The following is a 17495-nucleotide window of genomic DNA, read 5'->3' as shown; positions in this document are numbered from 1 at the left end:
TCTGAGAATGTAATGTTCGGCATGCAAACGTAGGCTTATTCGTCGGAGTGGATTGAGTTTTATCTAGTTCCCCATTAAAGATATTGGACTGGTGGAGGGCACTAATATTGGTGCACATAACCTGACATTATATTTGAATGATTTTAGTATTGGTACATTGGTGTCACATGTACCAAGACACGTTCGAAAACTTTGTTTTGTGTGGTATCCAGGCAGATTGTACCATACAATTATACCATGCATGAGTACTACAGGTAGTACAAAACAGAATGTTTAGTTTTGTTTAGTTTAGAGATGCTACACGGAAGCAGGCCCTTCGGCCCACCAAGTCCATGCCGACCAACAAATGGTTCAATTGTACTTTAGTGTCACTTGTACCGATGTACAGTGAAATTCTTTTTTTGCATACATTTCAGTAACAATCTGACTATACATTAGGTACAATCATACTTAAGTGCAAAAGTATAAGATAGTAGATTACACTGAGGCAGCACAAAAGAGTCACCAAGTTTCCGATGCCATCTTTAACCCTTTAAGTTCAGAATTGTTAAAAAATGTTAGAGCCTAAACTTGGCCATAAAGGTAATTTTCCAGGCAGCTGCACTGAATTGGAGGGCAGGGGTTGGCGTGGCTAGGCATTTTTCTGGTGTTTTGAAGTACTTGCTGTAGGTAATACTTATCCAAAGTGCAGGATCACTGCTGTCCAACAGACCATAAACTTTGGGGGGTATTTAATGCCTTGATCCTCAAGTATTTTTCCTCAGCTGACCAAAAGCTGTACTGGCAATCTGAAGGTAGTAATGATTTTTTTTGTTATCATATTGTTATCATATTGATTGAGGTAACACCCACAATATGGGATGTGGTCTGTGGTGGGCTAGGTCTCTTGGTTGACCCAGTTTGTCATTTGTGATGTTGCACAGGTTGGTAAGGAACCTTTGTGTTGCTGAAGTGAAGTGGAAGACCCAATCTCTTTAATTCTTCAGCAAGCAAGTTGACAATGACTGCTTCGGGATAATTGCAGAAGCGAGTGTCGTCTGCAAGCTGCAGCTCAATATAGATTTCTTCTTCAAAATGGCTTTGTCCCAAGGGAGCCTAAGATTGCCATGATACATCCTGGCTCTATTACCTCGTTTAAGCACCTTATCCAGGCTTTCAATGACAGACCAATATTTTGCCTTTATCTGCGAACATACAAATAAAAAGTACTTTTAATTTGAAAATCCTTTGTAATAACCTTTATAGTACAATATCCCTGACTAAAGGATATTAGAACAGCTGCCTACAAATCTTGTAAAATAATTCTAAATATTTGCATGTCTACAACTTCTGGCAAAGAAATAAGGCATTTAATTTTCTGTTTTATTTTAAAAGCCTGGATTCATATGACTCAGATCAGGAAATGTTTTTGTCAAATCAATAGGCTCATTACAAAGCATTCTTTCAATATCTATTTCTCAATTCCAGCAGGAAATAGATATTGAAAACAAAGTAAGGTCCATTAAGTGTCTTGTCCTTGAAATTATGAAAATCCATTAAAATACGATTGTCTGAAAATGCATTTGCCCAGTGCTGTTTTTGTTCGTGCTCAGTGTTTGAAAATTGACTGTCTCCAGCGTGAATCATGATAATGACCATTCTGGGTCATTTCGTGTTAATCCCAAAACTTTGCTCAATGCTCTTGGTCCCCAATCTTTCCCTCAGGCTCCTCCTGGTCTAAATCATTCTGTTGGATACTCTTATTCTCTTGGGCACTCCTTTGGGGTCATAATTGACTTGCATCTGCTCCAGTTTAATGGATTCTGAGACCAATGGGAAAACTGCAGACTCTTCTGCAAATGAGCCAAGAGGCGCACCTGAGTTGGGTAGTAGATTTTATGGACTTCTTTGTGATTCTGATACAGAAGCAGGGGGATTTCAATACTATTTTCAATGCAACCTCTGCACTCTGAGTGTTTATGGGCCATAAATCCCAAGTGGTTGGATTTTTTTAAAGAGGGGTTTGGATCACATTCTTGAATCTTTTCCTCTGTTATGTAACCTCTTCTTGTGACGGAGGTCAGGCAGTGTCTGATTTGAGTGTCTGGATTGTGAACAACAAGCAGTTCATTAGACTTCTGAGCTTAAATAGGGCCTCAATGCTGGAGATGTCAGCCTAGCAGGTATTGGTTTGGATTTGGTGAATTTTGCAGAGATGGTGTTGCTTTCTTGTGACTGTTCTGGACAGATCATGTAACAGGGAAGCCAAGGGCCACTGCTTAGTTTGAGTTTAGTTTAGTTTCGTTTTTTGTCACATGCACAGAGGTACAGTGAAAACCTTTTTTTGTGTGCGTAAAGACTATACAAGATTAAAATCGAGCCATCCACTTTGTACAAAGGGAATAATGTAAATAATGTTTAGTGCAAGATAAAGTCCAGTAAAGTCCGATCAAAGATAGTCCGGGGGTCTCCCATGAGGTAGATAATAGCTCGGGACTGCTCTCTAGTTATTGGTAGGATGGTTCAGTTCACTTTTAGTGGTACAATGAAAAGTTGCCTGATAACAGCCTGCTGCTCAGTTTTGTGCATAAGTTTTATGTCAGGCTCAAGCTCCTGATCTTCAAATAACTTTTTCTCAATCAACCTTGGGATGTGCCAGTTCATTTAAAGCATTAGTGAATTATATCTTTGATGTCTGCCTTCTCCAAAAAGTGGCTCTCAAAATGTGTGAAATGGTCTGCATTTTCTAGCCTCTTGCCATATTGGAGGGCAGTGTTGTACAGCAAGAGCAGGCTGGTATGGGACCTTTTGTCAGGCACTTCTAGGAACAGGTTATGCCTCATCCTCTCCTAACCTTTGGCAGATGAGTCCTGAAAGAAACGTGGTTACATATCCACCTCCCTCACAGCCACTTGCCATGTCCTCTATCTGACCCGCCCTTGGTCTTGGGCAATGTATTCCCAAATCTGAAGAAATGCAGCAGGATTTCAAAATCAATCTTTGATAATACTATAATCTGCAAGAGTGAGGCCACTGCCAAAATATATTATTCTATTTTGGCTGAACAAAACATCATTGCTTGATTCTGACTGAGAAATAGGATTCAGTAAACAGGATGAAAATTCTACATGTTTTAATTTTCATTTATTGGAAGGACGCTGTGCAAGATCGAAAAGGTTTGCAGAGAGTTCTGGATTGGGTGCATTATCACAGTACGTTGAAAAATTGGTCGCTTGAGACCAGTTGCCGAGAAAGGATATTGCATTTAATATTGCTGAAGATTGTTTGAATGTGATTTTTAATTTATGACATTTTAATGGAACAATTGACGATCTCTCATGTTTGTACAATTTGTCCAACTGGTTTTGCTGCAGACATTTGTTCAAATATGATAAGGAACAAAAGCTCCTGGTGCTAAATGTCAGGCACCAACATGTCTGTGTTTCATTTGTTTTTTTGCATCTTGGTAAGCAAGCAGAGATAAACAAACCACAATTTCTCCCTGGGCACGTGTATTATCTTGTCTGTTAAGCAGGTGAACAAAGTTGAATAATGAACAGCCTCCAACTTGATACCTGAGCCACTACTAAACACCAGGGACAATATTTTCCTGTGTTTGCTAACTGGTAGGTGCGAGCTAGACTGTCACCAGAGAGTATTAATGGATGTTGTGTTCGGTTTCTGCACAGAGTACTCTTCCCCCTCCAATGATTAGTGAAAATCTCCTATTAATTTTCTCTAAGAGGAACAGCACAATATTCCTCAGTGCCTAAAATCTTGTTGTTCATAAGTGCAGAGTCAAGCTTGAACATTAGCTTTTCCTGGGAACATCAGGACTTGAGTGCTGTTCTTGATGCCATATTACATTTATAACTTACAGTTCATATTTCCATTCTCATTCTTCCTACTTCAGTCAGCCGTTCATATTTTCCAAATGAGCTATCTGTTTCCCACACCATTCTATCTACCTCATCTTAAAGTCTCTGCTATCTCTTTACAGCTTTTAACATATCCATTATTTGTGGCAACTGAAAAGTTCAATTTTGAAATTGTTTTGTACCTGAGGCCAGGATATTAATTTAAATCAAAATATGAAGCAGCCCCATAGATACTGGAGGAGCCAATTTTGTGCTTCGTGGCCCGTGGCCAATTTCAATCCATTCAACCACTTCATTCACAAGGTAGATTTTCTCATGCCTGACGAGAGCAGAGATGGATAGATTCTTGATTAGTATGGGTGTCATGGGTTATGGGGAGACGGCAGGAGCCATGATTGAATGGTGGAGTAGACTTGATGGGCTGAATGGCCTAATTCTGTTCCTATAACTTAGGACCTTATAACCTTAAAACAATTCAAAATGATCTCAATAAATTTTGAAAACATTGATAAATTTAGTTTAAAATGTTAGGTATTAGAAAATTAATTAAGTAAAATCATGGGGGGGGGGGGGGAGAGAAAGCTTACACAATTTATATTCATAACTCATAGGAGCAGAATTAGGTCATTTGACCCATCCTGTCCACTCTGCCATTCAATCATGGCTGATCTATCTTTCCCTCTCAACCCCATTCTTCTGCCTTCTCCCTATATCTTTTGACTCCCTTACTAATCAAGAGTCTGTCAGTCTCCACTTTTAAAATACCAAATGACTTGGCCTCCACAGCCATCTGTGGCAATGAATTCCACAGATTGACTACCCCCTGATTAAAGAAATTCCTTTTCATCTCCTTTTCTTCTGAGGCTATGTCCTCTGATCCTAGACTCTCCAATCCATCGTTTCAATCAAGATTGGTGATCCCATTCATATGAATGGGAATATGTTATGTCGCCTCCCTTACCCAGTGAAGAACCAAGGGTTCAGCTGTGGTTTTATCGGTTCAGAATTTGTGTGCTCTTCCTCTAATAAACTAGATCTAATGCGTTCAAGATTCAGCACACCTGATCTCCAGACTGCTCCTGAATTTTGCAATGCAATGTACAGACATGGAAGTCAGAGATGATCTGAACTGCAGGCTGACCTGTGAAGCGCCGGCTAATAGTCAGTGACTTCATGTCCAGAGGTTCTCCAATACCGTTTCTAATTAACGCCACTTTAGAATTCTTGCCTAAAAGTTAATTCTGCCCTCAACTACTTTAAACATGCTGTATCATGGTAACATTTGTGCTCAGTGGAAAGAAGATAGCAATCACAGTACAATGTATTCGTACTGAATATTGTCTAGAGTATGACTGATCAAGGAATAAAATATTGGGCATCTTTTCAATTCTTTACGACAAAGTAAGTAAAAACAGTGTGTGTGGTTGCAAAATGTTACGTTCACATCTCTTGCAGTTCCTTGCATGTATTTTTCTCTAACCTCTCCAGTCGCCTTGTTCTTTGTGTATATCTCGCAGTTCTGTCCGTGTGTAATTTTGCTCCATATATTTTATATTTACACTTTATATCTGCCTGGATCATCAATTACTTTTCCAATTTTTTTCTCTCTCCCACACAGTTTTTTTGCACTTGGGTTTCTTTTCATGCCATGCCTGCAATTGACACATCTTATGTCCTTTCTGTGTGCTTATCTTACTGATTATCTATTATAGCACATTATTTATTAAAGATTGCAGATAAACTCCTCATCTGTGAAAGGATAACTGGTAGTTCCCTGCTTGTCTGCATATTTTTCTACCTTTGATTGGCCATTTATCTCAATCTTCAATTTTGGCAAAGAATACCATTCCCTAAAGTACTTTTTTTCCTCCTTTGCAGACACTGGCTGTCTTCCAATGTATTTTAAGTTATTATTCTGGACAGCAAAAGAGAGGGAATAGAATTTTTATTGAACATTTCAATAAAAAAAACAGAATAGAAAATTAGGCCTGATAAGGAAAGCAATAAGATGTTACATGGGAAAAAGACAGATCCACCCCAAGGCCTCCAACCCACTTCATTTCTGAGAAGGAATTTGACGTTGTTGTTAATGTAAAAGTCGCTGATGCAGCTCTCCTGCTTCTTTATGCCATTATTTGCATATACGTTTAGTATAGCTTAATTTAGAGATACAGTGGGGAAACGGGCCCTTCGGCCCACTGAGTCCATGCCAACCATCGATCACCCAATCACACTAGTTCTGTTTGTACTGGTATTACTTTGCTTTACTTGGCCAGAGGGAAAAGAGGGGAAAGGTTAGTAGTTGACATAAAACCAGAAATTTATGGAAATAGTCAACAGGTCAGGCAGCATATTTGGAGAAGAAAACAAAGTTCATAGATTTGATGACCTTTCAGTAGAACCAAGAAAACATGGTTCAGTTACAGTGGAGGAGGAAAGGCAGAGAGAGCAAAAGGGATATTGTTGATAGATTGGACACCAGGAGACTGAATTGCATAGGGTCAGGCTGTTTCTTTAGTTTCTGTTAGATCTGTGTCAGAGAACACAGTCTGATAGGACTGGAATGGAGAATTGAAGTGACGGGAGCTGGATATTCAGGGCAACTTTATGGACAAAATGGAGGCATTCTGCAGAGCTAAGTCAGTCTGTGTTTGGTTTCTCCAATATTAAGATCGTAGTGCAAACACCAAATGCAGTATACTGAGAAGATGTCCTTGTATGTCTTCCAATTTAGTTTACTACATTCTGTCATGATTTGATCTTCAACCACATTGGTAAAAAACAATCGCAGATTGGATGATGGCTTTCCAGAACAGCTCCATTCAGTACTTGAGAGATCCTAAGCTTTTAATTGCCTGTTACTTTAATTCTCTATCCCATTCCCATTGTAACATATGTCTTTGGCCTTTTATAATATTCCAACAAAGCTTTGTAAGCTTCAGGAATCGCATCTTTTGACTTGACACGTTACAGCTTTCAAAGTATAATACATTTAAACATTTTAGGTAACTAGACTGTCAAGTTTGTATCAAAACTCATCATTAACCTGAACATTAACTCTGTCTCACCTGTGGGTATTGGTAGCATTTTTGTTTATTATTTCAGATTTTCAGTATCTTTTTTTTGTTTGCTTTTCACTCAGATCAGATTTTCAGATTCATTTTTTGTCATGTACACCAGTCCAATGAAATTCCTTGTTCAGAGTAAAACAGCATACATACAGCAATGATAAATACAATATTAAACACAATGATGAATGCAAAACAATAAAATGGTGCAAGATTGAAGTGTAGTTCAAGGTTGTGCAAAAAATACTAAAGTATAATAATGGGATAATGGAATGAGGTCGAGTCAAGTGTAAAATGGAGGCAGCAATTTCGGATAGGAGGTGGATGGTTCGGCAGTGGGCAAGCTCTCCTCAAGTCTGGATATCTGAGCTATCCTCAGGTATATACTCCCAGAAGGTAGAAGAGAGAAATGGGAAATGCCAGGGTGGCAGGAATCCTGGATGATACTTCCACCCTTCCCGATACCAAGAATTTTGAAGGGCAGCACAGTGGTGAAACGGTAGAGTTGGTGCCTTACAGCTCCAGAGACCCAGATTTGATCCTGACTACTGGTGCTTGTCTGTACGGAGCTTGTACATTCTCCCCATGACCTGCGTAGGATCTCCAGTTTCCCCCCACACTCCAAAGACGTACAGGTCTGTAGGCTATTTGGCTTGTTATCATTTTAAATTGTCCGTAGTATGTATAGGTTTGTGTTAGTGTGCGGGGATCGCTGGTCGGCACTGACTCAGTGGGCCAAAGGGCCTGTTTCTGTGTTGGATATCTAAGCTAAACTAAATTAAAATAAAAAATGGCCTGTATAGAAGGAAGTGCCAGGGCTGTGCTCACCACTCTCTGCAGATTCAGGCAGTTAAGCTCAGCAGTTGCGATGCAAGACAGAGATGCATCTCTTCAGAATATTTTCCCTAGCGCATCTGTAAAAGATCAAGAGAATCCTTGTGGACGTGCTGAATCTTCTCAGATTCCCAAGAAAGGAAATATGCTGATGCACTTTCCAATTTATGTTACCGGTGATATGGAAGCATAGGATCATGAAGCTGCCCACTATTTCTACAGCAACTCCATTAATGAGGTGCTCATCCCCTCACTTTCTTAGGTCAACGTCCAACTCTTTTGCCTTGCTGATGTTAAAGGCTAGGTTCTTGTCCGGACACCATGATACAAGGTTCTTGATCCCTTTGCTCGACTTCGTCTCATCATTGTTGATCCGGTTAACTATATTGGTATCGTTGGCAAACAAAAATTGAGTTGTCATTGTACTTTGCCATGAAGTGATGGATGTGCAGGGAGTTGAGCAGAGTACTGAGTACACAACTCTGAGGGGGACCAGTGTTGATTGTCAGTATGAGAAAATGTCATGACCAATTCTAACTGACCTGAGATCTGTTGGTCAGGAAGTCGAGAAGCCAGTTGCAGATGGAAGTCCCAAGATCAATGTCCAGAAGTTTGGGGATGAATGAATTTGGTATTATGATGCTGAACACTCAGCTGTAGTCAATGAATACATCCTGATACAGGTGTTATTTTTGTCAGATACAGGTGTTATTTTTATCAAGGTGATCCAGAGCTGAGAGATGCCATCCTCCTATTTTCCTGAATGCAAATCGCAATTGGTCTAAATTGCCTAGAAGACCATTACCAATTTTTCAAACCACTTCATTATGACCGACGTGACAGCTACTGGACGATGGTCATTGAGCCACATCATTTTATTTTTCATGGGCACTGGGATGATGGTAGTTTCTTTGAAGCAGACTGGGGATAACAAACTATTGAAATGAGAGGTTGAAGATGTCAGTGAAGGCTGTGGTCAGTTGACTTCTGCACAATTTCGTGATCCTCAAGGGACTATACCCGTGCTGGCACTTCCTCAGAAGTTACCCTAGTGAAAGCAGTTCTGACTTCTGACAGAGATATATTGGGTAGCCCTTGCTTTCCCTCTCTCTCCATCCCCTCCCCCTTCCCAGTTCTCCCACCAGTCTTACTGTCTCCGACTACATCCTATCTCTGTCCCACCCATTCCCCTGACATCAGTCTGAAGAAGGGTCTCAACCCGAAACGTCGCCCATTCCTTCTCTCCAGAGATGCTGCCTGTCTGTCCCGCTGAGTTAGTCCAGCATTTTGTGTCTATAGGACAGAGTCAGCGGGGGATGGGGGACAGCCAGGTACAAGTTCGTTTGCCTTTTCAAAATGGCATTGAACTTATCTGGTGGGGATGTGTCATTGCAAGAGATCACCCTCAATTTTGGCTTATCCTCTTGATTGAATGGATAATGTTGATGCCAGGAATAAATTATTTTTATTCATTGTACATGTCCATTTTTTTTAATGCTTTGTAGGCTTTTGTGAGCCACTGTAGTCTAATTGAAACTGCCTTCTTGCTTTGTATTCTACTGATGGCTGATGTACTTATTTTTTAATAGGAACTCTATGTAGAGCTGGAGACTCTTGGAAAGTTTGAAGTCGAAACTCTATTGACACAGACAGATAAACTCATCAAAGAAAATCTTGCATCATCTGAAGCTGATGAGATCCTTAATTATGAGAAGAAGCTTGAAAAATGGGAGGAAGAACGTGCTGGATTGATTCAGCGTGAAAAAGAATTGAGGGAGAAAGCACGTCAAGAAAGAGAAGCCAGACTGGCTGCAAAAGCTGCAAAAGCTGCAAAAGCTGCAAACTAAACCTTTTTATACTCATCTTTCTCATCCCCACACCTTCTGGACCTTCAGTGAATTTTACTGTATTAATTAAATAATGCCATGAAATGCAGTATGTGTGGCACTTTTGCATTCTCATCATATCTATAGGTGAAGCAGAATGTTACAAACGGATAGCATCTATAGAAATTGAAATAGTTAATGTTCCATGGGTAATGTTAGAAGTAACAAAGGTTTTAATGCAAGAGGATTTGAGTACAGGAGTCAATACATCTTGTTCGACATAAAAGGGTCCTATTGAGACTGCTTCTGTTATATATTCATAATATGTTATGTGGATTTTGAGAATTGCCCTTGAGAAAATGATGATGAGCCATAGCATTGAACATGTTGGGGGAGTCCAGACATGTTCCCAATGTTGGGGGAGTCCAGAACAAGGGGCCACAGTTTAAGAATAAGGGGTCGGCCATTTAGAACTGAGATGAGGAAAAACTTTTTCAGTCAGAGAGTTGTGAATCTGTGGAATTCTCTGCCTCAGAAGGCAGTGGAGGCCAATTCTCTGAATGCATTCAAGAGAGAGCTGGATAGAGCTCTTAAGGATAGCGGAGTCAGGGGGTATGGGGAGAAGGCAGGAACAGGGTACTGATTGAGAATGATCAGCCATGATCACATTGAATGGCGGTGCTTGCTCGAAGGGCCGAATGGCCTCCTCCTGCACCTATTGTCTATTGCCAGACTGCTCTTTAGTGGAAAGTCCCAGAATTAAAATTCCTTCACAACGAAGGAACGCTGAAATGGAGCTGCGATATACTTCCAAGTCAGGAAGCTGGGTTGATTGGAGGGAAACATGCAAACAGTGATGTTCCCATGTGACTGCTGCTTGAGTTCTACTTGTTAGAGTTTGGAGGTCTGTCAAAACAAACTAAGCAAACGAAATGCATTGCATTTTCTAGATGATACTGCAGCCTGGGTGCCCATCAAGTAGGGCACCAGACAAACAAAGACCCGCAGATGCGAGTTCATATCAAAGATAGACACAAAGTGTTGGAGTAACAGTGGGTCAGGCAGCATCTCTGGAGAAAAAGAATGGGTGACGTTTCAAAGGTTCAAAATGTTTTTTATTGTCACATGTACCAATTAAGTTACAGTGAAACTCGAATTACCATATTTCAGGTCAGGATCCTTCTTCAGACTTCAGTCTGAAGAAGAGTCCCGATCCAAAACGTCACCCATCCTTTTTCTTCAGAGATGTAGGTTGTTTTGTCCTGGATGGTTTGAGCTCATTGAAATGTTGGCATTGCACTCGTTCAGAGAAGTGGAGAATTTTCCATCACATTGGAAAGGTTGTGGGCTATGAGAAGACAACTCACTTACAGCCTCTGACCTGCTCCTGTGGCCATGGCGTTAATCTGAGTGGTCCAATCACTATTTGGAGTAATAAGGTTAATATAATTTGTAGAGTAAACCTCCATTGAAAGTTAGCAATTTGGATATGCTGTTTGAACACAGTTCTAAAATTATAGGATTATGAAGTTTTCATTGGAAAATTATTTTGTTATTTTAGGAGAATACTTACTGTATCTTTATTGCACTTTAAACAGATGTTAATGAAATTTTTCAAATGATATGGCAGGGACTTTAATGGGAAATTCATATTTTAAATATATCTTTTTGGAATTTTATTTCCTGCTAGACATGCCAAGCTTCTAATATAATCCTGATTTAGATCTTATTAAACCCTTTGTATAGTTTAGGCCAAATCAAAGAGCTAGTAACTAATAGTCATAAAACACAAATATTATAGTTTATTTGTTTCATCCTTATCCTGACTTCTGACAATTTTCAGAAGCCATAGATAATGCACATGATCTAAACGTTCATTTTGTCCCTTATTTTATCCTCCATTATCTCTGTGCCCAATATATCAGCCTGTCATTCTAAAATTAGCCACCTAAAGCTATTATGTGAATCTTTATAAAACAATCCTGTGCTGTCTTGTGGGTTGTTGCTATACAATGAGTGTTACCTTTGGGGGAACTGAAAGCAGGAACGATTTTGGTGGGACGGAGATAGATGGAGGTAATTGAATATATACATCATCTCCAAATGGGAAATTAAGATGGATAATTATGTAGGATAATTCAATTTAAAAAGATGGAAAGCAATTTGAAAAGTTAGGATGTGTAGGAAGGAACTGCAAATGCTGGTTTACGCTGAAGATAGACACAAAAATGGTGGAGTAACTCAGCGGGACGGGCAGCATCTCTGGAGAGAAGGAATGGATGACGTTTCGGGTCGAGACCCTTCTTCAGTTAGTGGTTTTGAACTTTGAGAGAGTGTGTTCAATTCAAGTGTTATGTTGGCCTCGGTATAACAAATCACTAATTTTAAGCCATCTAGTTATTTATTTGTATTTCAAAATAGGAATGCACAACCATTAATGGCCCATCAATCTGGAACTGGTAATCTGCATTTCAAGCTTCTTCACATGTCTATACAAGTATATCTGCAGTTGTTAGTACTTAACGTACAATGTTCTCCCTTTAGAGTGAAGTCTCATGCCACATTATATTCAATACGGCACCAGCCAGCTTCACTAAATGGATGCAACAGATGTAAATTTCATCAAAATGTTGTGATAGTTTATAGACCTAGGCATTGAAATGAAGGCTGCTTCTCTCGGAGGGCTCGTATGTTCCCGTACTGGTAGGACAACCTTCTCGTTCCTTGAATTAGCTAAGTGAATCACTTTTGTACCGCTTAAATCAAAAGATTGTTACTCCAGATGCAGATTCGCCAGCAACTTGTACAATTGGAACAGTACCTCTCCAGTTCTTACCTCCAACCCCTTTTTAAAAAAAGCCCAGAAGCCACTTGCTTTCCCAACTAATTGCTGCACCTACATACAATCTTTGTTTCGTGCACAGATGGCTCATAAATCTCTGTACTGCACTCATTTGCAGTCCTTATTTAGATAATAGTGCCTTTTGATTTCTCCTATTGAAGTGCATGACCTCACACCTTCCTACATTAAATTCGATTTACCAAATTTTCACCCACTCACAACCTTTGCAGTTGCAGTATCAAAATGTCCTCACTGCAGCATGTCCACCCACCTATTTTTATGTAATCGGCAAACTTGGATAACTTACTCTGTTCCTCTTCCGTGTTCATAAGACATCGGAGCAGAATTAGGCCATTCAGCCCATCGGGTCTGCTCCGCCATTCAATCATGGCTGATCTATTTTCCTCCCTCAACCCCATTCTCCTGCCTTCTCCCCATAACCTTTGACCCCCTTACTAATCCTATCAATCTCTGCTTTAAAAATGACCAATGACTTAGCCTCCTCAGCCGAAGATAGACACAAAAAGCTGGGGTAACTCAGCGGGTCAGACAGCATCTCTGGAGAAAAGGAAAAGGTGATGTTTTGGGACAAGACCCTTCTTCCGACACTCAATGGCTTCCTCAGCCATCTGTGGCAATGAATTCCACAGATTCATCACCCGAGGGGGACACAGCTGCAAGGAGACAGTTATCCGTCTGGACCCTTGAGTACTCCACTAGCTACACCCTTCTTGCCTGAAAAAGACCCACACATTATAACTCTGCTTTCTATATGATGACCATTCTTCAATCCACGTACATACACTCCCCTCATACTGTTAGCTCGGATCCTGTGAACCAGCCTTTTATGCACCTGGAAATCCAAATACACTACTGCTGCAGATTCCTGCCCCTCAATTATTTGGCAAGAGGGATAGAGTGAATTTACTTTTCACTACACATTTTTGAAGCCGGACTCTTAATATGCAGAAACAGTCCCTTTAACCTATCCTTGTGAATCTATCCTCCACATCATCTCCAGAGCAATTGTGTCATTTCCATACCGAGGTGGTTAAAACTGCATATAATTATTCAAATATGGCTTCATCAATGTTAAAGTTACATCATAACCTACCTACTATACCCTGCCACCTGAAGGCTAGCTCTTCGTATGCCTTTACCATTCTATCTACCTTCGCAGAGTCCCTGTGTTCCTCAATCAATACTCCCTAGTTCAATGGTTCGATTGTAATTATGTGTTGCCCTTCCGCTGACTGCAGAGTGTACAACAAAAGATTTTCACTGTGCCACTTTGGTGGCAAGAACAGGAAGGCAGATTATTATCTGAATGGTGTCAAGTTAGGAAAAGGAGAAGTACAATGAGATCTGGGTGTCATTGTACATCAGTCACTGAAAGTAAGCATACAGGTACAGCAGGCAGTGAAGAAAGCTAATGGCATGTTAGCCTTCATAACAAGAGAAGTTGTATAGGAGCAAAGAGGTTCTTCTGCAGTTGTACAGGGCCCTAGTGAGACCACACCTGGAGTATTGTGTGCAGTTTTGGTCTCCAAATTTGAGGAAGGACATTCTTGCTATTGAAGGAATGCAGCATAGGTTCACAAGGTTAATTCCCAGGATGGCAGGAATGTCATACGTTGAAAGAATGGAGTGACTGGGCTTGTATACACTGGAATTTAGAAGGATGAGAGGGGATCTTATTGAAACATATAAGATTATTAATGGATTGGACACGCTAGAGGCAGGAAACATGTTCCCAATGTTGGGTGAGTCCAGAACCAGGGGTCACAGTTTAAGAATAAGGGGTAGGCCATTTAGAACGGAGATGAAGAAAAACTTTTTCACCCAGAGAGGAAAAACCATGAGGAAAAACTTTTTCACCCAGAGAGATATGAATCTGTGGAATTCTCTGCCTCAGAAGACAGTGGAGTCTGATTCTCTGGATACTTTCAAGAGTGAGTTAGATAGAGCTCTTAAAGATAGTGGAGTCAAGGGATATGGGGAGAAGGCAGGAATGGGGTACTGATTGTGGATGATCAGCCATGATCACAGTGAATGGCGGTGCTGGCTCGAAGGGCTGAATGGTTATTCCTGCACCTGTTGTCTATTGTCTACCTCAGTACACGTGATAATAAACTAAACTAATACCATTCATTATGTATCATTGAGCTCACAAATTTGCCATTGCTCTGCCCAATCTGCCAGATAACTAACATCTTTGTGGCTAGAGGGTATCTGCTTCACTCTCCGCACCAACAGTAACTTTTGCATAATCTACAAATTTACTAATTATTCCTCCTAATGTAATATTTATTACAAATAGTAAGAATCCCAGTACCAATCACTGGGGTACTCCATTAGTAGCGGGCTTCCAATCTCAAAAGCAACTCTCCACCATCAACCAGTCTCCTTTTACTAAGCCAACTTTAGACCCAATTTAGCTGAGGTCTCAAGGATTCTAACTTTTGTACCAGCCTTCCATGTGAATCGTTACCTGATTCCATGTACACTGTCAATTGTATCTCCCTCAATTATATGATTAAATTAGTGAAACGACCTACGACAACAATGTTATGCTGACAACTCTGAGTAACCACTACCTTTCTAATTATAGATTGATCATATTTAGAATTTTCCAATGATTTCCTTGTCACCTATGTGGCCTATCCCCGCAATTCTTGAATAAAGGAATTACGTTTGTTGCCTTCCAGTCTTCTGGCACCTCACAAATGAATGCCCAATGAAATTTTAAAATTCCTCAGAAACCCTGCTATCTACACCCTTGCTTCCCACAGGAGTCTGGGGTTATCATTCATCAGTCCCTTGGGATTTACTGCCTTTATGTTCACCAAGTGAACAATGTCCTTTGGGATATTGTGTTCTAGAATATCAGTACTTTTATATAGTGACCGGAGCAGAATTAGGCCATTCGGTCCCTCAAGTCTACTCTGCCATTCAATCATGGCTGATCTATCTCTCCCTCCAAACCCTTTTCTCCTGCCTTCTTCCCATAACCCCTGACACCCATACGAATCAAGAATCTATCTGTGCCTTAAAAATATCCATTGACTTGGCCTCCACAGGCTTCTGTGGCAAAGAATTCCACAGATTACCCACCTTCTGACGAAAGAAATTTCTCCTCATCTCCTTCCTAAAGGAACGTCCTTTAATTCTGAGGCGACGACCTCTGGTCCTAGACCCTCCCACGAGTGGAAACATCCTCTTCACATCCATTCAATCCAGGCCTTTCATTATATCTCCTTCCCCAAAATTTCCAGCTACAATATCTTTCTCCTTTGTTAATATATGGTGAAATAATCACTTCTGGCCTTTATTCTCTTTCTGTAGTTCCATGAAAATTGCACCTATAATCCCTCAGGACCCCTACACTTTCCCTGGCTATCCTCTTGCTGTTAATATACTGAAGCTTATATTCCTTTGTTACAAAATAAATATGCAAGTTTTTGGGAAGCTGAAATTAGTCACGGCCCTATAGACAATAGACAATAGACAATAGACAATAGGTGCAGGAGTAGGCCATTCAGCCCTTCGAGCCAGCACCGCCATTCAATGCGATCATGGCTGATCACTATCAATCAGTACCCCGTTCCTGCCTTCTCCCCATACCCCCTCACTCCGCTATCCTTAAGAGCTCTATCCAGCTCTCTCTTGAAAGCATCCAACGAACTGGCCTCCACTGCCTTCTGAGGCAGAGAATTCCACACCTTCACCACCCTCTGACTGAAAAAGTTCTTCCTCATCTCCGTTCTAAATGGCCTACCCCTTATTCTCAAACTGTGGCCCCTTGTTCTGGACTCCCCCAACATTGGGAACATGTTATCTGCCTCTAATGTGTCCAATCCCCTAATTATCTTATATGTTTCAATAAGATCCCCCCTCATCCTTCTAAATAAATATATAAAGGAAGCAGAGAATGGAATCTGGACTCCTAAAACAGCCATGAACTAGTCAAGAGTGTTTTATGGTCATACATATGTCCCAGATAGAACAATGAAATTCTTACTTGCAGCCGCACAGCAGAATCCTTGGTGGGTAGGATTAATCCAAGGCATATACATGTTAAAAACAAGGGTAGCTAAGGAGAAGGGAGACCTCTCAAGGACAGGAGGGAAGCTATGCCTGGAGCCAGAGGAATGAGTACTTCATGTTGATATTCACTAAAATGTAGGACACGGGGATAGTGAGATCAGTAAGAGGGATGGTGATATTCTAGTCCATGATATCAAGAAAGAGAAGGTTATGCTTTTCAATTTTGCCCCAAGCTGCTCATTATCCTCAGCAAAATCTCCTTCCTATGTCATTAGTGCCTAGTTGGATAAGGTTAACTGGATCCTACTCTCACTCTAAGATGTTCTCCCACCTGAAAGATAAATCTTCAATCGCAATACTAGAGGTAACACAAACTTCATAACTCTGTCTTTGCTGCAGACAAGTGTGTGTTCCTCTAAGTATGTTTACCCCAATTCTACTACATTTCTCTCTTCTCCCCCCACTTGAATGTCCCTTGTGCCAGAGTTTACACACCCTCCCTGCAATCCCCAACCTTGTCCAATTAGGGATCCAAAACCTCATGTATGTGAGAGACAAAGTTGATGTTCCTCCAAAATTATATCTGAATCCCTCGACCCTGCCTTTTACTTATGCAGATACAGAATCCTGCACTTGACCACTGTTCAGTTTTGAGGCAATTAATCTAAGTGACTACGGGTGCTGTCTGTACAGAGTTTGTACGTTCTCCCCGTGACCTGCGTGGGTTTTCTCCGAGATCTTCGGTTTCCTCACACACTCCAAAGACGTATAGGTATGTAGGTCAATTAGCTGGGCAAATGTAAAAAATTGTCCCTAGTGGGTGTAGGATATGCGGGGATCGCTGGGCGGCGCGGACCCGGTGGGCCGAAAGGCCTGTTTCTGCGCTGTATCTCTAAAAAATCTAAAAGTGTCTGAAGACCCAAAAGCATCCTGACCCAAAATGTCACCTGTCCGTGTTCTCCAGAGATGCTGCCTGACCTAGTCACAAAATGCTGGAGTAACTCAACCGGTCAGGCGGCAT

At 40.8% G+C, this 17495-nt stretch overlaps 1 protein-coding gene across 2 annotated transcripts in view; it reads left to right on the top strand.

Moving 5' to 3' along the window:
- The window catches only part of mrps27 (mitochondrial ribosomal protein S27), a 72555-nt gene extending 62875 nt beyond the window's left edge, over window positions 1-9680 (top strand). Inside the window, exon 11 of one of the 2 annotated variants that reach the window (XM_078397063.1) lies at window positions 9349-9680. In XM_078397063.1, coding sequence (XP_078253189.1) covers window positions 9349-9606 — 258 coding nt within the window. In that variant the 3' untranslated portion in view covers window positions 9607-9680. Of the gene's footprint in view, window positions 1-923; window positions 1133-9348 lie in introns of those variants that run through there. The other variant, XM_078397064.1, reaches the window with a different exon arrangement.
- The last annotated feature ends 7815 nt before the right edge of the window (window positions 9681-17495 follow it).

The sequence above is a fragment of the Rhinoraja longicauda genome, chromosome 3 (assembly GCF_053455715.1).
Source record: "Rhinoraja longicauda isolate Sanriku21f chromosome 3, sRhiLon1.1, whole genome shotgun sequence".
In the NCBI taxonomy this organism is placed as follows: Eukaryota; Metazoa; Chordata; class Chondrichthyes; order Rajiformes; family Arhynchobatidae; genus Rhinoraja; species Rhinoraja longicauda.
The sequence above is the reverse complement of the archived record's forward strand: the minus strand, read 5'-3'. Positions and strand labels throughout refer to the sequence as shown.